Here is a 22,701-nt window from a genome sequence, read left to right as displayed (position 1 = left end):
GAAACAAGGCAGAAAACACTGACAGAAACAAGAACAATGGCTAGTAAATGAAGGGAAAGAAAGGAAACAAGACATAAACATGTATTTTTAACGATTTTTAAAAGCTTTAATAACATGATTTCTTGCAGTATGTGAGGGTCCGAGAAAGAACCTGTGATTAGATGATCACAGATACAGACTCATTTCATGGTTATAAACCTTAAATTAGTGCTAATGCTCATTGAGGACATGTTGAAATTGATTTGCGTCAGACTGTAGCTTGTAGGTGAAGTCACTAAACTTGACATTATCACAACATATTTTAATAAAAAATACCCATTAACTGCCAACCATCGTAAAACACAATATCTCCAAAATGCCAGAGGTCATGTAGGTGCAAGACCACTGACGGTTCTCTTCTTCTGTGTGTATTCTAGTATAATTATGGTTACATCAGCATCCAGGACAGAAATGTAATGAGGATTACATCAGCCCGATAATGACTGTGACTTTCAGACACGTTGTTATATAATTATTTCATCCCAGTCTTCCAGGTGTTCAGTTCACTTAGCTGTCAGACGTCACAGCAGCTAAATTACTGCTAATATAAAAATGTAAAAGTAGCCCTACATTAAAAATCCTCCTATTGAGCCCAAATGTTTTATGTATCGAATATTAATTCTGAAAAATACACAGTATATCTATAGTCGCTGTCAGCTGAGCAGGAACGATATGACTTCATGGATCGTGTCATTTCTACCATTAACCCCACACCAGACTTTTGTGGCATGTGTTAAAATGGAACAAGACATTGAAAAAAGTATTTCTGCATTAATTCACATCATGATATTTTTGTACATGATGGTTTCATGCATCTCATAGTCCTGAAATAGGTATACATTATAGCTTTACGCCTACCTGTTTCACTGCTGTAAAAGAGCTGGATATATTAATAATTTAAATTATATCGTGGGGAATCAAATTAGCTCATGCTATGACTCATTTTTCCAATTTGAAAGTGTACATTTCTTTATTTCAAAATCCTATTTGTATTTCTTGTTATTAAGGTCTCAGGCTGATTTCACTACTCAAGTTGCTTTGAACACGACTTTCTTACTCTCAGACCACAGTCAACCACATGAGAGGACCTTAGCTGATAAACATGCACTCATCTGAGTAACCTTCAGTTATTACTGTGCACTCAAAACAGCAATTGTAAGGAGCAGGGTGCCTTGGCTTTTGCTGCTTCTACTGCTACTACTAGTGCTTATTGGTGAAGGTTGTCTGGCAAGTATGCAGCCTGAAATGAAAACACACACAACACAACTCAAAGCTGAGATCAATTTTTGTGTTTGTGATTTTGTTTTGGTTCATTGTCCAGTGATCAGCTGTGTTTTTCCATAGCTGTCTGTATTCTGTTCATGTGTTTTTACATGTTTCTGGTATTAACAGCAGAGCTCTGGATATTTGGGGTTCATTTGTGTGTGTTTGTGTGTGGGTTTTATTTTGTTACCTGGCCTATTCTGACAAATTCAGCCTGTCGTGCCTCCTCCTTCTTGCGTGCAGATTTTGGAGACTCAGGCAGCACATCACTGAAGGAACGTCTGTTTAACATGTTCTGAGGAGAAAAAGGAACCTAAACATGGAACAGCAACACCCGAAATACGACACACACATACGCACACATACACACACACATACACACCAGGAGAAAGCAGAAAGGGGGTCTTAGAGAGTGACCCTGGCAGGAGGGTGAGATCAGGCGCAGTACAACACAGTGATAACAAGTGGTGTTAGGAGCAACAGTGAAAGAAAGGAAGAAACAAGAGCAATAAGAACAAAGCTCATGTGAGGACAGAGCCCTGCTGAGAAAGTCAGCATTGCAGTAGTATCCAGTCAGTGCGGTGCATTATGCAGAGGCAGACCGAGGGCTGCAGTGGAACACAACAGAACACAACTCAGCAGCGGCTACAGTCGCTGCCAGTGACTGACGTGACAAGGAGAAGATTGAGGAGAACCCTTAGCCAAACAGTGTGTCCACCCAACAAAGGACAAAAACACGTCTGTAGACTTGATTGGTACCTTGTGCATATCAGGCATGAGGTCTTGGTAGAGCGAGCGGATCAACATGTCGAGGGTCCGCTGACGCTTCTGGGCAAACGTCGGTGTCTCCAGTGTGGCTTTCTCTCCATTGATTACTGAAGGAGATTAAAAAGAGAAGATCAGAAAATGCAGATTCACTGGCATATTGTGGATGATTTGTATTTCCTTACATTTGACTAATAAAAAGTCCCTGAATTCTTGGTGATCAGTAAATACAGGCGGAGATGGCAGAGGGGGTCCAAACAGTGGGACGCTCTCCTCTGAGAAAATCTTCAACCTGTGAAAGCGAGCAGATATACAACATCTCTGTTTCAACTGATGCATAGCACATTACAGTCAGTAAGGATAAAGTTACTCTTTTTAAATCAAGGACACCACAGATACTATAATGCCACCCACCTGTAACTGTCATTCTGGCTATTATACCTAACTAATGCAAAAATATCTGGAAGTAAGAGTAAAGGAAACTTGTTATATAGGAGACACAACAGCGATCAATATGTCTTCAGTCATTCATGGCTGACACAGTATCCATTCATTAACCAAAGCTCCCCTGAACAAGGCTCATGTGGTTGATTACCACCTAATTTCTCTGACAGTCATTGTCCATGTGAAGGATACGGGTGAAGTGCGATCGGATCATAGACGGTTTGAAGGATGACGATGCGTCATCCCCTTCCTGGAATACTATGGTAACGATGTCATTTCCTATGTGCCTTTTTCTCTCCACCTGACAGACAGGACAGACGAAAGACACACAAAGATGAAGGGGAAAGACGATGACCTCAGTACCCAATGATTCATGTGTGACAGTATTTACACCTGGATTAATTGATTTTATGGCAGCTTCCTATTTTAACTCCATTTTGGTCTTGCCCAGTCTGTAACTGTGGATCAGTCCCACACAAAACCACCACCACTGTCTAGAGTATACATAGGCAAACAGACAGCTATCCCTGCATTACTATGATATTGAAGACTATTATCTATACAATCTCTGTGGATTTATGTTTATTCGTGACAGACATCAGAGAACATTACATCTTCAGAAAGTCAAAGTCACACTGAGCCTAAAAATATTACAGCCAAGTCTGTGTCTTCAGATTTGACTGAGCTAAGAGAGAAATATGTGGTTATTTAGCTTCTGAGGCATCAAGGAGGATAAATACTTTTGACTTTTTACTGTTTCCAGTAAGACTATACAATTTATCAGCATGCTCTTATTTCTATCTGACACTTTTGTATTGCTGGCTATGAAACTAACACCACAGCTTCACATATTAAACTGAGAGGACTTTACGTTACAGAACAAAACAAAACACTGTGCTCAGGTGTTAAATACAGTTGTATTCTACCATATGACTGCAGTTCTTGTCACTTATATAAGAGACTGGGAACAGACTAGCAGCCACACTTACAGCACCGGCACAGATTGTTCCTTATTAACAATCACCAGAATGTTTTTTTATTTTAAAAAGAAATCCTATTATGTGACAGATCTATAGGAAGCAGCACTTTTAAATCATACTCACTAATACTGGCATTACAGGATCTAGAGCTCCACAGTAAAGAAATAATATCCTTTTTTGTTATTTTTAATTCCACAATAATCATTTTTGCCAAGTTGGCTGCGATTGTTCTAGCTTTCACCAGTGCACTGGTTAAAGTGGAGGCTATGAAAATCACTGACACTCACCTGCTGTTTGTTCTCTTTAGAATAAGGTAACATGGTGGACACATGGAACATGAGCTCATGGCCCTGATATACTGTGTAGATGGACTTTATTCCTGTAGTGTCATCTGCAGACACGAGAAAGAAACAGATGAAAAACAATTAGAAAACAAAGACAGGCCTTTTGGAACATCTATAATTTCAAATGAAGCTGAACTTAAGTTGAATTTCAATGTAATGTATGTGCGTATGTAAATGTGAGCTCTCTTACTCTTGGTGTCTAGTCCTCCGCGGTAACCTGCCCATCCTTGCAGCGTAATGGCATCACCCAGCAGGTTGAGAAACTTATCGAAGTTCTCACTCCCCACCTCTAAAACACAAACATGGGGTTTGTGGCTTAGCCGCAATTTTCCTTTGCAGTGCAGGGAAAGACATTTTGGGAAATGTACGTATTTGCTTCCTTGTCTGTTAAATTTAAATAGTAGTCTAACTATGTGATGTATATTAAAGGGATAAATATAAGAGAGTCATGCATCTACTCATCAAAACCTTGGGCAAGAAAGCCACACAGTTAGTTCCCAATATGTCAAACAACTCCTTTATCAGCTTTGTACACAAAAACTGTTAATAAAGAAGGATTTACCATTGCTAAACATCTCGTCATCTGTGAGCTGTCCGTCTTTGGCGTACAGGACACCAAATTTAAAGTTGACAGAGCCCTACAAAATTACAAAGCAATTTAAAATTCGTGCATTTGATATTATTTGAATGTTGCTAATGCAAGCAACTTAAAAAATACCACGATGCAAAAAGATGCACAAAAGTTGCATAAAGACAATTAATAGAATATATGCAATGTGCAATTACATTAGAGAAAGAAAAACAAATTAAAAACATATTTGACACAGTTTTAGAAGGCGCAACTCTAGTTCCTCCAAGATGTAAGACAATATTAAAGATTTTTTTACCAGATAAACACTTAACAAAAAAATCAAACAAATGGGTATCTGCTATGATACGTGGGTGTGTGAAAGTGACTGGAAAGCCAAACAAAAGGAAACCAAACAAAAGGGCATAAAAGAAGTAGTAGATAAGCTTGAAAACAAATACCACATCTCTGCAAATGACAACCAACCCATAAGCTAAATTTAAATTAGAATCTGAAAGCAGTTTCATCCTATACCTCCTGTTCCTCGAGCACCAGAAGATCCTAAGGAGAGAGGACACAACAGTCATCATTCACATTGACCAGCACTCCAGGTAAAAATGACACAGCCAGAGGACATTATAGTCTGTGTACTGCTGATCAGGGCTGGGATGAAATGGACCAGTGTTACATTTCATTAAGCCCTGGTGTAACTCTCACCTTCTGAATCTCTGGGTTGAGGATCTCCCTGGGGCCTTTCTCAAACCTGTCCATGTTCATTGCACTGTGAATCAGGACAGGAGTAAAAAGAGGAGTGGAGGAAGTACTTATGAAAAAGGAGAATGTGGTGTTGACGATTAATTGAAGAAATAGCCCAAAGAGTTGCCCAGAAGCATGAGACCTGATACAGGGGATTTCTCATTCTGCTTGTACCATTTGTACTCATTTAGTGTCTGAGGTGACAGTGTTCAGCCTGAGGAATTTATAATTTCCCATCTCCTGTTTCATGCGTCTTGTATCTCCCAGTCGTTTATATTCAGTTACTAGTCACTGACAACGTCTGCTCCTCGAAACATAATGTTGGAGATATGAATGTTCAGAAATAAGGAACACTATTTCCAACATAATCTACGTGAAATTGAGGTGATCTCCTACAATTACTATTTCAGTTTCTTGCAGCTAGCACCTCTAGTTCCTACAGGGTTAGGCAAGAAAAAGCTGTTTTACAACCCTAGTAAAGAAAAGTAGACACTAAAATTTTGAAACAATGCTAAATAACATTAAGCAAAAAAAAAGAAAGTCTTTTGGGAAAACAGAAATGAATGCTTTTTAAGACTTTATAAGACGTATACATGTGTATGTGTATATACAATACATTTCAAAAATTTGGGGTCACAGTTTGGGGAGCTCCAGGCTGCACTACTCACCTGAGGATGGACTTGACTGATAGTGTTTTGTTCGGGCTGTAGGGGAGGCTGATCTTCAGGGTGCCCTGAGCAAATAAGAAGGACACACACACAAGAGGAACAAACTGTTAACACAGTGGGCTTCAATTGTGTTTTCTATGAGGAGTCACTTGCTCAAAGATGTTTTTGTACATGGTGCAAAACTGATTTCTGTGGCTATTGAAGGGAATCATAAAATGCCCATCCACAAACCTGTTAGCCTGTTTTTTAAATATCATACAAGTCAGTATTATCCTTAAGCAATTCAGTGCACACAGCACATCATATTTTTCATTTAGTCATAGAATAATTACAGAGGACCAAATTAAACCAGAGCAGTTCAAGGCAAACAACAACAACATCCTGTTAGAGTCTGACAGAAACAAGACAAATCAATGTGATCAGACAGCAGAGGTGCACCGCCCTAATCAGTTTCCAGATGAGACTGGAGGCCAGAATTAGATCCAAGCTATCTTGGTCATGAAGCTGAGTCACCACACTACAAACACAGAGAGGAAACACACAACTACACACATGGTGTCTCGAGGGTGGAGTAGCATGGTCGCTCAATGTCATTCTGTGCTTACTTTTTATTTAGATGACACACAAAGCGTACCACCTACAACATATATTCATATTTAGAATAAAGCTGTGCCCTGATACACTGAGCGTTTCACCATCTTCTTATTAGAGGGGGTTGTGAAACGTGTTAAGCAGCTGACTTGAGTACTTGCATTATGATACCTAATAACATTAAAGGGAAAAATAAACATTTGAATGCAACATTTAGACAAGAGACTGGTTTCAAAGTCATCTAACTCTTGAACAATGAAACAAAGACATGTACTTCAAATTATGTTTCTTTTATCTGTACTAGATGTTCCACTACCTTCACTACTGAAACCTCAGGCGAGGTACTGTGAGGTGCACAGGTGGTGAACTCACTGTCTTTCTCCAGAGGATGGCTCTGTACTGAGGAACCCGCTGGTTGTTCTGATCTGAGAGGACGACTGACAGGTAGAAGGGATTCTTCTCTGCATCTGTGCCCACATAGTTCTGGTGGACTGAATGAAACAGAGACAATGTGGAGATACAATTAAACATTCAATGTTTCTCATTCAGACGTTTAAACTGTGAATGTGGAACAGATGCCGATGCATGTGTTGTTTAAATGACACACAGTAAGGACAGTATAAATTTGATAATGATGAAATGTGCTGCATCAATCTTAGAGACGTGCAAAGACAAGATGCAAAATTCAAAATAACAGATTTACAGTACACCCTTCCCTATAAAATCTTTAGTTATTCAGCGCTCCCTTTCATCCCCTCTCTGTCTCTGTATTCCTTTCTTGTCACTCTGTCCTCTTTCCTGCCCTTTCTTTCATTTACTCCCCTCTATCACCAGTTCTTTCTGTGTGAGACAGGGACACAGACAAAGATCTCCTGACGACACCACAGAAAAGTCACACATTCATGGCTCTGCCTCTTCGGTTGACAGGGCAACATCTTCAGAGAAAATGCTGAACAGACCTGCAAACCCGGCTGGATGCTGGATCTCTGCCTGCACTTCTGTCCATTACTTTATACTTATCTCTAATGTTTCTTTTTTTCTGCTGTTTCACTTGCTTTCTCTCTTGCATTTGGTTTTTAGCTCTGTTTATTCCCCATTAGCCTTGTTTATAGGCTTCAGGTAAGCAGCAACTCTGCAAAGTTAATTTGCAATTATATAGTATTAGTTTAGCTAGCTCCAGGTTTTTCTCTGTGTGAGTAGAAAGTGGATTCTTGTCTACAATCAGGAAATGTTTTCGTTCCTAATGCAAGACAAGAGGGAAACAAATAAGGACAAACTCCTTTATTACTCTTTACCTAATCACGAAGAAATGCAGATATGAAGGTGTAGTATTAGGTGCTTCATCAGACAGGAAATGCTTGTGTCAGAAGAACTCGCCTCGAGTTCATAATGTGTTGTGTTGTACAACGCAGCTCTGCTCAGGCTGTGAGACACAGATGGCTCAGCTGTAGTCCAAATAGGTCGGGCCAACTTTCTGGAGATGTGGCTCATTTTAAACTGCCCGTGCTAAAGCATGATTCCACCCTGGCTAGAGCCGAACAGGCGGTTCTTTTCTTCCACTCGCTGACCTAATGCTGCCTAACTTTCCTTTACTATTACCTTCATTTATCTCGGGCACGGTCCTTTATCTCAACCTTTCTGCTGGATGCATTGTTCCTGATTCTAGTCACAGCAGAGAATTCAAGACAACGATCTTTTGTTGCACCATTTGCTGCACTGCCTCCATTGCAGGTCTGAGGACAGGCAGGTTGTTAATGAGGACAGTGGAATGCTGAGGGTCAGAAAGGTGAAGGAGCAGGTGACTAATTCTAATGTATTTTTAATAATCTCTGGCTTCTGTGACTGGTTCCTGCTGGTCTGCTGCTTAGCATCAGGATCATTTCTGAAGCCAACAGTGCGATTTTAATTGTGTTATCTGTTGGAGGCGAGCCTTTGCGATGTCTGTTGAGGCTTTATGTCCTCCACTGGCTTCCTCCCTGGGTATTGTATGGGATTATAGTATAGTAGAGACTCTCAGCGGGATATGGCTGGATGCTAACAAGTTTGAAGAGCAGTGCTGCATGAGGACAAGGCTGACTTCATAAGATAACAAGTGTCTTGTGGACTAGGTAAGAAATTCAGAGGATGTTTTATGTCTGCAGCATCTGAAAGCCAGCCAGTATATATATATATATATATATATATATATATATATATATATATATATATATATATATATATACTCTCCTTCACTCCCTAAATTTCTCTCTTTATCTGTGAGTGGGTGTTTTTTTAACAGAGCACGGCTGAGCAGCACTGACCTTTTCCCAGGAAGTATTTAAAGAACCATCTGGTGTGGTACTCTGGATTCTCCAGATGGACATCGGTTCTCCTCCAGGTTCCTGGAGTGTAGTCTGAAGTCTGTTTGTTACACACAAACACACACACACACACACACACACACACACACACACACACACACACACACACACACACACACACACACACACACACCACATTGTCATCATGATGACCACAGCTTGAGTCACAGCAGTCTTCTCTGTGGAAAACTGTTATACTTTGCAGCAGTACAGATTACATTATGGGGCATGGAGTCAGATACAGCCAAAGCTTGAAGAGGTCATTTTGTTTAAAACACAAGATCTTAAATCATAGCAATATGTCTGACAGGAGCAAAGGAGTAAAACACATCAGGATATGATGATATAACTGAACTGACAGAAACAGAAATAAAGCTGATGAACAAATGCTGGGAACAATTAAAATGACACTCAGTAGGATCCGTTGAGGTTGTTAACAGATAAGTGTGAATAAGTGTTAGGGAATGCAATATGTTTGGAAGGAGGCTGTCAACACTGTCACAAAACTGTAAAATGTTGTCAGTCTACAAAAATTTGGGGCAATGATGTTAGTAGATTTGGTGAGGCTTAAGGCTGGTGGAAAGACCTTTACAGAAGCCTCTGGTAAGATTTTGTTCTCTGCATGGTAATACTTTATGTTACATATACTAATGCAGTAAGATACTACAAATGCCACCCAATCCACATTGCACCAGCTTCTTATGCTTTTTTCTAAGGGTGGCGGGCCCATGTTGCTCCTTTGGGCTGTACCAGGTGCTCAGCAGCTTGCCCCAACCCGAGGCCTGACTCCTTGCTTAGACTGCTGCCCCGAGACCCAGCCCCGGATAAGCGGAGGAAGATAGATGTATGGGCTTTAACTGATCACCCAAAAACTACTACAGAAAACACTGATCATCATTTCTGGGGTTAGGGAGAGGAAGATAAGTCTGAGTGGATGGATAGATTGGATAGAATGCATGTGTGTATTATATCGAGCTGTATGTACCTCATCTGATGAGCCATTCTCCACCCTGAAGCGACCTGCCCTCTGAATGGCCCCATCTGCATCACTGGAAATCAGCTGCGAGGGAAACAGAGAACAACACAGACATGTTTAAAATTAGATATCTGACAAATCATGACTTGTGGTAGACAGTAATAAGCAGGTCATAAATGCATTACGGCCGGCTATCATCACTAGACGAAAGAGGAACCACAGCAGACACATCAACTCCATGTGACAACAGCAGTATGAGTCCTCACTGCAAACATATCTGTCCTCAGCAACCCTCCCCCCAAACCTTCCCCCTGTGAACTACCAGTGTTTCCTCACTTCTTTAAGGACAATAATTATTGCACTGTGTTTGCACTGATTTTGATCACAGCCTCACAGAGATGCTAGTATGACTGTAGTCTTGTGCTACATGTTATACAGCTGTGGTTTGTGTTTTTGCTGATGTGGAAAGAAAAAAATATTTGCCTGGATGAAATAAATCTGAAATGAATAATTTCAGATTCACAAACTACAACGTGCCCACTCTGCTCTGTTCTCTGGTGAAACATACTGTATGGTAATTCTGCTGAATTTATGGGAGTTAAAAGTCGGTTTTGCCCTGAGCAAACAGTTTATCTGTAAAAAGCAGTGTGCAGCAGAATGTCGGTGAAGATTCTCAGTCATCCAGGTGAAGTTATCTGGAAAAAGGAAGTTGCCATGAGTCAACTTCCAGATAGTGTGCTGCAGAGTGCTGGTGGATTTCCCCTAGTTTTACATAGGTAATGCTAAGTGAGTTTGAAATATGAATATAAGGTAATTTCAGAGTGCCGAAGTCCCTGAAATCAACCCATATTATAACTTGTGTTTCAGGTTTTGCAAGTTCTCCTTGTTGATTGGATGGGTGATTTATTTTTGCCTATGGACAGAGCCGTTACCCCCTGTTTCCAGTTGTTACCTAAACAAACCATTTACTGGCTGCTGCTTCAAATTTAATAAAGCACCATTGATTTTTCTCATGATGGTCTGGTTCATAGATCTAAGTTTGCTGCTTCATGACTACATGTGCATATATTTACAGAACGGCTACAACTAATAATTATTTACATCATCATTATTATAATCATCATCAGCAGCAGCAGCAGCAGCCTCGTTATTATATAAAAAAGCTATTTACAATTTTTCCAGCTTGTTTGACGAAGCATACAATGATTTTGCTGAGAAGGTGGCACCATGTTTGGCAAACAAAATAACTGAGAAGATAATGAAATTATCAAAATTATCAAACTTTGGCCTCAGCTTTCAGTTGACTGACTAATTGATTAATTGAGTAATCATTGGAGGTACGTTTTAATGCCAGATGATAACGTTAAAGTCACCATCTACTAGCTTTTTCTCATTTTTGTGGACAACTGCAAACCCACTTCAATCTATTCCTCTTCACGTCCCTGTTTCCTTTTAACCCCCCAACACCTCTGCACTGACCGATGCTTAGTTGCCAGGCAACGGACCACAGAGTCCCTTCTCCCTTGTTGCTCCTTCTGCCTTTCTTCTCTGCATCTTTGCCCTCTGCTCTTTGACTGTCTCAGCTGTTGTGGGCTTTATTCTGGTCTCCTCACTGATAGAGGTCTCTTCCAGCCAACATGTTAATCTAAAAAGGAGCTCTCTCATGGTTGTGTATCCCTGTGCATACTGTGACATATCCAGATGGCCTTGAAAGGGTCTGGAGGAGCCAAGCAAAGTAGAGAGAGGGACGCAACATGGACTACTTTTATTTCACCACTAGGTGTGTTTACATACTCTAGAGCATCCTGGTTATTACCATATTCCTGATGTATCCTCATTTTCTTTTGAGGATTTAAATGTCATATCATGGATTCTGAAATGTGGATGAGCCCTTTCAAGAAACCTGGACATGCTAGCTGGAGTGTTCTGACAGAAAGCGGGATAGCGTGGCACTGTATCTAAGCATCTATCAGATTATAATCTGCCATGTTAATATGTTTATCATTAAGTCAAGTTGAATTTCAAAACAATAAGTGGACTCCTTCCTCTTTTCTCTGGTGATTTTAAGACAGTGTTTCTGGTTCCTTGTTTCTGTATCTTGACCAATATAAACAATAAAAACACCTTCTGAAATTAGGTCATTTATGCAAATATGAATTGTACTGTCACTCTGATGAGCGAGAGAGATGTTAAAAAATCATAGGCAGACTGAATACAATTGTGCGATTGCATGTACAGATACATGAATAGCAGAGGTCATCATGTTTCCTGGATCCCAAACATGATAAAACTAGCATGATAATGTGCACATTAGTGTAAGGACCTCCGCACAGAGATATACAGATAACTAAAACCATACTGTGAATGGCTATTTGTGGTGTGCCCTGCTTCAGCAGCTCATTAAACCATGTCTGACAGCACAATGATGAAGGAGATTGATGAGAAAGCACTTATCATGGAAAGAGAGCGAGTAAGAGCGACAGAGGGGTAAAGTCCAATCAAAACAATCCTGTGGATAAGTGGGGATAGAAGGCTAAAGCTTTACATTCTTATTAAAATCATTAATAACTGTCACACTGACTTTATTGTTGATGCTAAATTAAATCTGATATGCAGTACTGTAGCTGGGGGATTAGAAAACTCTTAAATAAAATTCAGCAACTTTTGCTTTACTGGAGTTGAGTCTAAAGTTTGTTGGTGGCTCTTTCTGTTATGGAAAACATTGGTCCATCTAACAGGAAATTACAAGACCCCACTAATCAGTACTTTTAAATAACATTTTCAGCAAAATTGTATTCACAGTATAACAGAAAAAAGCCTTTTCCCTCATTTCTCAGACTTTCTACAAGTAACAAGTAACTTGTAATGAAAAATCTCTTATCCTGTAAAGGATCATGATGGTGTTTCACATAGAAAAGGGTTTGTGTGTTGTGATTTTACTAAATTATGTAGTCCAAATTAGTGATTCCAAGCAAAATATAATTAAATGTAACAAAAGTGATATGATGTTTATAATAAGATGTTTCTATTACATGTAATAACAGTCTGAAATCTGGTCATGCAATTGAGCAAAACTATGATAAAGTATGAATTTCATCTCCTCCCTAGGATATACTGCATTGTATATAATGAGATAATACATACATTGGTTGGAGAACCAAACATGTTTACTGCAGATGTAAAGCTCTGATAAATGATAGGGAGATTTCTCTGCAATAATTGGCTGTGCGTTAAGAGAGAGGCTACAGAAAATACAGCTTTCTCTCCTTTAACATTCATATTAATAGACCTGAAAACAAATATAGTTTGTGCATGTTTCCTGGTGTGATGGTATTTGCCTGTGTTATACGTGAGCGAATGAGCTTTACTATTACATTAAGATCTGTGGGTGTTGTGTAGAAAATGGCAAGTAAATGTCGGAGCTATAGGCTTCTATCTCCCTCCATTTCTCTCGCCTCCTGCAACATTAACTGTCCAATTGCAGAATAATGGATGGAAAACCAATGCAGTGTTCAGACAGAGCAATGCACCAGCTCTCTAGTGTATTAGTGTGTCTGCCTGTGAGAAAAACAGAGAGAAAAATGTGTGACATTCAGTATTAAATGCACATTTAGGTAAGTGTTTGTGCTGTTGTGTGTGAATAGGCTTTCTACTGTTTTGGGTGAAAGAATGAAAAATGGCAGGAGAAAGGAGAGATTAAGCGCTCTGGGGAGTCTGTGTCTCTGTGTGTGTGTCTATGCTCACACACATGCATGTATCACACATCTACTGCTTCTAAATCATGCAGCAGAAGAGTGGCAATGAAGGAAAAGCTGCACTCCAACGATTCCCTACTGGCTAGGGGAGGTAGATGAGAGGAAACAAGGGAGAAGGGGAAGCCTATTATGCTTCTGCGCCTAACAAACATCATATAAAACACCTCACCGCTACCAGGGAGCAATAGTGAAGGAATGGGAGAGAGAAAAAAAAAGAAGAGAAGGGGCATATAGAGCGAGAGAGAGAAAGATGTGTAATGACAACAAAAAGCTGAATAATAAAAGAATAATAGCCGTCTCTACGATGCATAACCCCATGGGAAAAGGGCAGAGGCATTTGAGCTTTATAGACGGAGCATACGTAAATGCGTGCACACGCGCGCACACACAGAAACACTTAAACAGCTCTTATTTTAGGGCATGACTTGAACATTTCACAAACACAATTGAGCTCGCTGCATACTCAGAGAGCCTTTGATTTCCCCAAGGCCCCCGGCACAAAAGAGAGCTGCAGTGCTGAGAGAGATGTTAGTGTAGTTTTTGTGTGAGCTTTGGGGTATTAAATCAATACTTTTGTGACTGCTGATAGATAATTGATCATCAGCGGGCCTGTTCATGCACACTCACAATCCTCCAGGAAGGAAGGGAACATGGAGGTAAAGGCGGCAGAGCAGGAGAGGAGGAGGTGGGAGAGGGCAAAGGAGGAAGTAGCAGAGAGGCAGGAAGAGAGGCAGGTGCACAGACGGATATGATATGAATGACAGATGAGCAAGAGAGATAGGAAAAATTAAGATGGCGATAAAGAGTGAAAGAAGAGAAACAGCTAATAAAAAACACAAGAAGAATAAAAGTGGCCAATTAGGTGGAAAAACCCAAATTCACGTCATTCAGTATGCAAAGCCTAGTCTTTCCAAACACCATAGAGAGCTGAAGTCTTGCAGCTCCATGAAACTACAATTACCACTTTGCAGTTGTATTGTTCCACTAAGTCGAGTTGCAGTTTGCAATTTGAAGAAATTCCCTCCAGGTGTTCCTGACGTGTAATGAGAAAGGGGCAGATGTGATGTATGGTTTTACATCAATTGAACAGTCATCTCTTAATTGCTTACATGTCACTAAAAGTGAAAAAGTGCAAAACCAATACTGGATAATATCAAATGATCTTACTAATAACTACTGTGAAACACTATTGAGAAAGACTGTTCAAGACTATAACTTTAGTTATCTGGGGAGTCATGCGTGTAAAGTTAGATTGTGAGAGGAAGGAAGGTGAGCTCAAGGTAGTTAGCATTAAAGGTTGCACCATTAGAAAAGACGTGGTGTAAATCTCTCCGTTCATCACAGTGACTCAGATGGTACTTAAATAATATACAAAAGTAGGTGCATTTAGAGGAGGAAGTGAAATGTGGCAGCTAAAAATACTCAACATGGGAAACAAATACAAAAAGCTATCTGCCTCTTATGTCTGTCTTGGTGGGAAGCAGATACAAAGGGCCCAGTGTAGTGTCAGTACTGAACTAGACTTTTTAGTATTTTGTTTGTATCAACAATGTTGCCCAAAGGCACAAAACTATAAGCTGTATCATGACTTGAAACCACAGACTATCTGAAGAATCATATTATTTTGATTTCATGTAGCAGAAGACTTCTGCAATACTAATAATGATTGCTATAGATATAACAACCCACTGTCTGTAGTAAAATTAGAGGTGAGAATGTGAGTAAGACAAACGCCTGTAACGTGGGTGGTTGCCATGTAGCCACTGACTGCACCTGATCAACATTAACTTTGCCTACAGCTAGGACAAATCCAGTCATGCTAACAACAGCAGCACATCGATATCTTCCCTTTTATACTACAGGAACTCTGGCAATGACTAATCTAATGACTAGGACCGAAAGGACCGGGCCACCCTCCTAGCAGTCACAATAGTAGGGCGCAGTTTCTATATGGGCCCTCAAGAGTGGGCAGATGCTGCAGTGAAGCTTGGGATCATAGAGAGCAGCAGCACAGCGCCATGCTTCAGCTGCTTTAAAACATGATTAGTTATGTATCAGAGAAAATGGGAGGTGGAAGGACAGATGGCGCGATAAGAGCGAGAAATAGAGGGAGCCAGTTTAATCATAGGATGTTTGGATCAACCATGACATAAACTTCACTACATTCAAACTTTCTTTGAAAGATGCCTCAAGGTTAAGTGCTTTGTTTAAAGGCTTATTATAGTAAAGTTATGTTCTTGATGGTACATGAAAAAATAAATTCATTAAACTCAATATACTAACCTGACTGAAGTTGAAAAAATAATTTACTACACAGTAAAGACAGAAAGATAGCATCATTCTATTGATTGCTCTGCAAGGTTTTGTCACCTTCAGCTTAAGTTTAGGTATATTTTCCTGTGTGAGAGACAAAGGTACCATCAACAGTAGTATAACAACCACTATACCCAAACTTCTCTAGTTATGACTCATCAGTGTGTATTCTTGTCCAACCAACTTCATTGACATTTCAGAAAGCCGTCCACACGTCAGGGAGTGTGTTTGAGAAGCTTTATATGTACACCACACATCTTAAATTAAACCTACAGTTGCTACAACAACAGCCCAAAGTTTTTATGTTGTTTCAAAACAACATGTTAACATGAATTCACAAGGTAGCACAGATGCAAATTTAGCTGACTTTTAAATTATATTTCATGTGTCAGATTGCTTCCTGATGATTATGTTAACTTGCAATTAACCTGCCAGTTATTTTCTCTATCCATCTGTAGCCTGGGAAAATAAGGTGGCTTCAGCTTTAATTAAAACAAAACCACAATATAGTAACAGAAGATACTCAACAAAAATGCAGTGGGTTAACTTGGCGTTAACCCAGAGTAACTGACACTGCTGAGGTATTTTTTATGTTTATGATTTTCGCTGCTTTTACATTGCAGATTGGCAGATTCCTCATAAACGGAAATTTAATTTGCCATTATTGTAAAATGGCAAATTGTGGCCACGCTGGCCACTGTGCCGCAACATTTATATAATCGCTCTCTAATGTCAGTAAACACACAAACACATGCTGTCACACTCAGTGAGACGCAAACGTGCTGAGAGTGGGAATAAATTCCGAGTGACAGTGGAGTCAAAAGCCTCTGAGGTAGTGACAGTAACACTGGTAGACAGGTGGGAGTGGAGCCGTCTGCTCACCAGTCACTGTGCAAGACTGACAGCTAACCCCTCAACACAGTGTTCCTCACACACACCAATGCTGACAGTAGTCTCAGTTGCAGTTTTTGAGGTGGTACTGCGGCATGCCAAGCAGCACAGAGCAGAAGACAAATATACATGCCCACACAAAGAAACAAGTGTGTCTGAATTTGTGACTTATCCTTAATCTTAATACCTCCAGCATTTTTTGTCTTCCTGTACCACAGAGTTTCAGCGACAGCCAGCGCCCACCTATTGCCTATCCGTCACCGCCTTCATCTCTGGTTCTCAAATAAAGGCAATCCAATTCACAGGAAAAACACCACCGCACTCTACAAGCTGTCGTGTCAGGATGAAACAGGTTTAATTGTTGCTGGCTTCAGCTTTAGCGCATCACACACAATTAAGCTTTTGAAAGTGGACTGAGGAGTTGTCACCGAATTAAATGACAAGACAGAGTGGGAGCTGCCTTTGTGTTTGTGTTGTTCATCTGCGTCTATGAATTCAGATGCCAACATGGAGTATTTGTTGGCTCGTTTGTGTGGTGCAGTGTTTGAAAAATGGGACTGTGCTGGCAGAAAAGGTTAATAGAAGCCTTTTGCATGTTGACTGGAGTGAGCTGACTATCCCTAAAACCTAGTCTTTACCCCAAAATTTCTCTTTAAACATCCTCATTGTGACACTAAAATATCCTTACTTCATAAAGTGTCTCAGTAAGGTGGCTGTCCATAAGCAGTTCTATAATGTCAGAAGTCGTTGGTATGTATGTATCAAATGGACTAGGATGAATCACATCACCATGATAGTGTTTGTGACAGTACCTGCTCTTATTGGCAACTCTTTGCCGCCGCTTTCGTGACGCCAAAAATAAACAGATAGGATGAGTCATGACTCTGCTTACGCTGCTCCATCTTATTAGGGAGACCCTGCTTTGAATCAGTATCTCCCACTTGTGTTGAATGATGCACTGGAATAAAGAGGAGTCCAAACTAGTCGACAAAGATGAAACACAAAGGCTAAGTGATTTTATAATAATGAGGTATTTACAGTACAAAGCTGTGGTCAGTGTAATCAGGAATATGGGTCAGACTTTTATTATTAACAATTACAGTGTTAAGCATCACAGTTGTAAAAGCCCTTTAGTGTTTGGAGAACATAAATTAGAATTTAGTATTCTCCATCACTATTATATCCTAGCATTAGGAACATTTAGGTGTCTGCATAGGTAAATAAAATTTTAACGTCCTGTGTGTCGTAAAAATCCTAACTGGGTCAAAGATTCACATCAATTGCTCATTTCAATATGACAACTAATATATGTAATATCACTAGAGTTGAGCCCTTCCCTTCAATACCATTGTGGGATTAACCACCAGTCTTTTGGTATGGGGTCTAAACTGTGACTTAAACACAATCATCTCTGTGGGATTCTGTTCTGCTCACACTAATATCACACCACCAACAACACCAAGCATGGGGTCAAACTATGTCCATGACAGAGTGCTTGGTATAGTGATATCCTGGCAGAGGTGGGATCCATCTGTGTCCTACGGAAGCCCAGCAGATATTAACATATTTTTATCTAATATCAGAATCCTGGATATTCTATATTCTAAAGAAAGTCAACGTACTGTATTTCACCTGCTTAATTGTAGGATATATCAGGTGTTCATTTATTGCCCACTTCCTATTGAACAGACACACTGAACATTAGCACAGACATAGATTCATTGCTGCCAACACAAGGAGCTGTTTGCTTGCAAGAGGCATCAGTACCTGAATTTCCACAGACTCTTTCTCCGACCTTTGCACAAGCCTCCCTCTGAGACATTAGCCTTAAACGGTGTGAGCACCAGACTTGACAAAAACACTTTCACTTGTATGTTCACACAAGCAATTACATTTTGTTTTCCACCGAAAAACAAAGTCTCACTGCTGAGTGGAGGATCATAGATAATTGCTAAAATTTAAGCCTGGCATCATGTGCTTATCCTCCCGGAGGTTATTTCTGAAGATCAACCTGGGTTTATCAAGCCCTGCCATTAATTTTCCATTATGCACCTCCTGTTCTATTAAACATAACACTCAGGCCCTTATTCCTTCAGGAATTCAATATATGAAATGATTGTTTTTTAAGGTTTATGAGTTTAACACCTCACACTCACTTGATTAAATTCCTGACTAAGATGGTACTGTTGTTTTGAATTAGCAATTATTCTGAGTAGTTCTTACTGTCCTACACTAATTGGTGCTGCTAATTGGACATATCTTCATCAGTTTCCTGACACCTCATATCATCTTTTGATCAAATCACCTTTACAGACCCTATAGAGTGTGTGTAGGCTTTTTAAAATGTTAATTTAGTTGTTAAAAAATTAGCTTGTTGCCAAAAGTTAGATAAGAAAATTGATGTCTAAAGGGGGAAAACTGAGAAAAGTCACAATTATAATGATAGATCCTTGCCACATGAAATGTGTCCATTTGTTTAAAATATTTCATCCACTAATATTTAAATCATCAGTATAGATTACAGAGAAATGGTTTGTGCAGCAAAAAGAAGTGTAAAACACTCAAGCTGCTCTGTGACAGCGGCCTCTGAATGCTGAGGCTATAGGCAACCTCAACGTCACAGTGTATAATATTGCTATCTCTCTTTCTAAAACACACCCAGCAGCACTGTGTGTAGTGTAAGTCTGCTAGTGCTGATAGGCAGCATGTGGTTTCTCCTCAACACTAATCTGCCGCACACGTAGTACGCAGCGCTCAGACAAACCCACAATATGTCTCTTGTAGGAAGTATGATCGTAGAGTGAAACCCCAGGACTTCCTGTGCATGTGGGTTATCGGGATGCACAGACTCAGCTCACAGTGGAGGAACCTACACTCACACACACTCCCCCAACACAACAATGACTCAACAGCTTAGTAATCAGCCACAAAGACACACACAGTGCCGCAGCATCACAACAAAACAAATTAACTTTGGAGGCTGAGCAGGTAGCAAAGTCCAGCATCACCATGAGCCAAGCGTCCATGAGCCGATCCACGCTGGCAAAGCCCATCGTTGGACCACACCCAATATGTCATGACTCATCAGTCCCCCTCTGTTGTCCACACATGCCAACAGAAAAGATGGAGAGACAGAAAGGGAGGGGGGATCATGAAGGGAAGAAGGAGGATGAGGGGACAGTCACGCCCAAACACAAAGAGAGCAGCAAACAGATGAGTGGATCGTGGGTGGGACTCACCAGCTCGACCGAACCATAGTGTTTCCTGCTGAAGTCTCCGCGCCTGCAGCCCAAGTCCTCTGACGCAGAGCTGTAACACAAACACATGGTCAGACACGTTGCCTGTTCGTCCTCCACCACACCACAGAAACATACAGTACACATACTGTGACATCACTCATACACAGTAGCACAGTACAGTAGTGGCGACACATGCTTCTCTCACACCTAGACAGAGATAAACTTCACAAAAAAGAACTGTGGGCATCGAATGAAGTAAGCTTAAGTGTTTAAAGGAACAGATTAAACAAGAAAACATGAAACAGCTAAGTTTTCTGCAAAATTTAATAATAATAGGCTAATTGTATATAGGCTTCTCAATGAAAAGTGAAAGTATATTCTACTGCAAATAGAAGTACCTCCTCAAATTGTCAAGTACAAACTCTAAAATGTATTTTTAATACTAAATTACTAGTACTATGCTAACAAAAAACAACGCATTTCAAACAGTACTGATTTGATGTTGTTGATGTTGGAAATAGAAAATAAGAACAAAGATCTGCTGCTATAAAACAGAAACAGCAGCTGGTAGAGGTGGAGCTGATTTTAATCACTTTATGTAGTGACAGTTAATTAAACACGTGATTTATGGATAATAATACATCATGGTTTACTAGTTGATTATATTTTTAATAAGAATCTGCATTTGAAAAGATGACTTCTAAAATATAAAACTGCTGAATATATATATATATATAGAGCTTTGTAAAGTGCCAGTGGTTGGATTGTAGTGCAGTAAAGGTCAAAAGAATATAAAATGAGTTATGATGTACCTCGAAGGTTTACAGTACTTGAATAATGGACTAGTTACAACTTTAAACAAGTAGCTCAACAGCTCAAATAATGTTTATTATTTATGAAAGACAAATGTAAAAGTGACAAACTATTAGGTTAATGAAATATAGAGATGTCTGCAGGTGGATTTTTACAGACATAAAAGCTGTTTCCACTGCTCCGGTTTTGATGTTGAGCTACGCTAATCGCTAAGTTTCGTATTTAACAGGCAGACATTGGACCATCGCATCGAATGACCAAAACAAACACACAAAGCCAGTGAGAAATAATCTTGTTCATCGAGTCCATATAAATACAGAGGGGAAGTGTTCTCACTAGTCTTTTTGTTTTTACACAATGTGTATGTCAGCCACATGACAGGATCAAGTTCCATGTGATCAGGATGCAGTACAGTGACCCTACAAGAACTGGTGGGAGACTGGAGGCTCAGTGTAGTGGCAATGAATTGGCCAACAGTAGTCATGTATCCCTGAACAACCCATTTATCACTCCTTATCTTCAGATTATATTTCCATCGATCGACCCTGATCCAAGTACAAGAATCACTTGATAGCATAGCAAAAAGCCTGGCATACAACAATTCAACAGAAAGAACAAGCTGAGGTAACATTCAAAAATGATAAATTCATTTGTCTAAACACAGCCAGGGACAACAGCAGCTGACTCAAAGCTCCCTTCTTTATATAGCATTTAATTTCTTTGGAATACCAAATGTCTTTTGGTTAAATCCTGTTGGAAATTAAGCCATTAGTGAAGGAAAGTCGTTGGCAGGAAGAAGTGACAAGGTAGTTTTCCAAAGCGATTTCTCACATTATGCGGCGACACTGGTTGAATTAGAAAATATCAAGAAAAAGCAGTTAGTGTAAGTGAATAGTTAAAGAGGATGTTTATGAGTAAAAGACTGTGAGTGTTATACTGATGATAGAAAGCAAGATGCAAACACAACAGGTGCTGGTGCTCAGCTGGTGCATGGTAACACCTCACACATGCTGCCGAGTTATTCCTTCACAAGCACAGATGTGGAGCTCACATCTGGAGAGCAGGAGCTGAGATGAGACCTCACACCTCACAGTGCAACAAAAGACAGTCAGCACTGCACCAGACGTGACTGTGAGGGAATTTTGTATGAGTTACAGCCATTTGATTGTGATACAGCAGCTTCAAGGAAACGAGACTGGATCTTGTCGGTGTAGCGTCAGCTTAAAAAGAATAATTTGACATTTTGGAAAATATGCTTATTCACTTTTTCCAGATAGATACTGTACATGAGTAAACAAACTTCTTTTATGTCTATGGGTTAATTTAAGGCTACAGTTTAGATTAGCAGAAGCACCGGAACAAAACTATACTGTTTTACAAGAATCCTTTCGAATGTTATACTTCTCCTCAAAGTAAATAAGTGGACTTCCTAAGTTGAATTACTCCTTTAAGACATGCTGTCTAAACTTGTATGATGTACAGTATCTGCTCTCAGTCATGTCAAAGCAAAGTTTTACCAACTCGCTAAAATTGTTTGGTTGGTTGGATGCATTGCCTCGTATGAGGACATCCAGAGTCCCTATAGAGCAGACGTTGATGACTGTACTTTCATGTATTTTGTCTAGTGACCTTGAATGGTATTACACTAGCGTGCTAAATATACTTGATCAGCATGTGAGCATTCACGTTCAAGGGTCAACATATTTTAACCACTGCTGCTAAACTCCCTAATGACTGAATGCTGTGCAAACACAACAATCAAACAGCAACCACTTGAGAATTACTAGTCAGTGTAGTAATACTATTTTTTCTGTTACCTCTGTAGCATAATTTACAAATAATTTAATCTGAAAGACCCAAAACTGGATTTTATGGCTAATCTGTAGGAATCTATAAAATATGGCATGTATGGGGGAGATATTTATACACATTATGT

General features: G+C 39.9%; 1 protein-coding gene across 6 annotated transcripts in view; it reads right to left on the bottom strand.

The window, feature by feature from the left end:
* The window catches only part of garnl3 (GTPase activating Rap/RanGAP domain like 3), a 55,213-nt gene that overhangs the window by 14,448 nt on the left and 18,064 nt on the right, over positions 1–22,701 (bottom strand). For 4 of the 6 annotated variants that reach the window (XM_026354926.1, XM_026354925.1, XM_026354929.1 and 1 more), the window contains 15 exons: positions 19,953–20,022; positions 9,764–9,838; positions 8,719–8,818; positions 6,791–6,909; positions 5,828–5,892; positions 5,121–5,184; positions 4,938–4,964; positions 4,398–4,473; positions 4,026–4,124; positions 3,779–3,882; positions 2,704–2,812; positions 2,482–2,527; positions 2,253–2,359; positions 2,062–2,177; positions 1,493–1,615 (listed from right to left, as the gene is read on the bottom strand). In XM_026354926.1, the coding sequence (XP_026210711.1) occupies positions 1,493–1,615; positions 2,062–2,177; positions 2,253–2,359; positions 2,482–2,527; positions 2,704–2,812; positions 3,779–3,882; positions 4,026–4,124; positions 4,398–4,473; positions 4,938–4,964; positions 5,121–5,184; positions 5,828–5,892; positions 6,791–6,909; positions 8,719–8,818; positions 9,764–9,838; positions 19,953–20,022 (1,300 nt within the window). The remainder of the gene's footprint in view (positions 1–1,492; positions 1,616–2,061; positions 2,178–2,252; positions 2,360–2,481; positions 2,528–2,703; positions 2,813–3,778; positions 3,883–4,025; positions 4,125–4,397; positions 4,474–4,937; positions 4,965–5,120; positions 5,185–5,827; positions 5,893–6,790; positions 6,910–8,718; positions 8,819–9,763; positions 9,839–19,952; positions 20,023–22,701) is intronic. The other 2 variants (XM_026354927.1, XM_026354930.1) reach the window with 1 other exon arrangement.

The sequence above is a fragment of the Anabas testudineus genome, chromosome 12 (assembly GCF_900324465.2).
Source record: "Anabas testudineus chromosome 12, fAnaTes1.2, whole genome shotgun sequence".
Classification (NCBI taxonomy): domain Eukaryota; kingdom Metazoa; phylum Chordata; class Actinopteri; order Anabantiformes; family Anabantidae; genus Anabas; species Anabas testudineus.
This window is presented reverse-complemented; position numbering and strand designations above follow the sequence as displayed.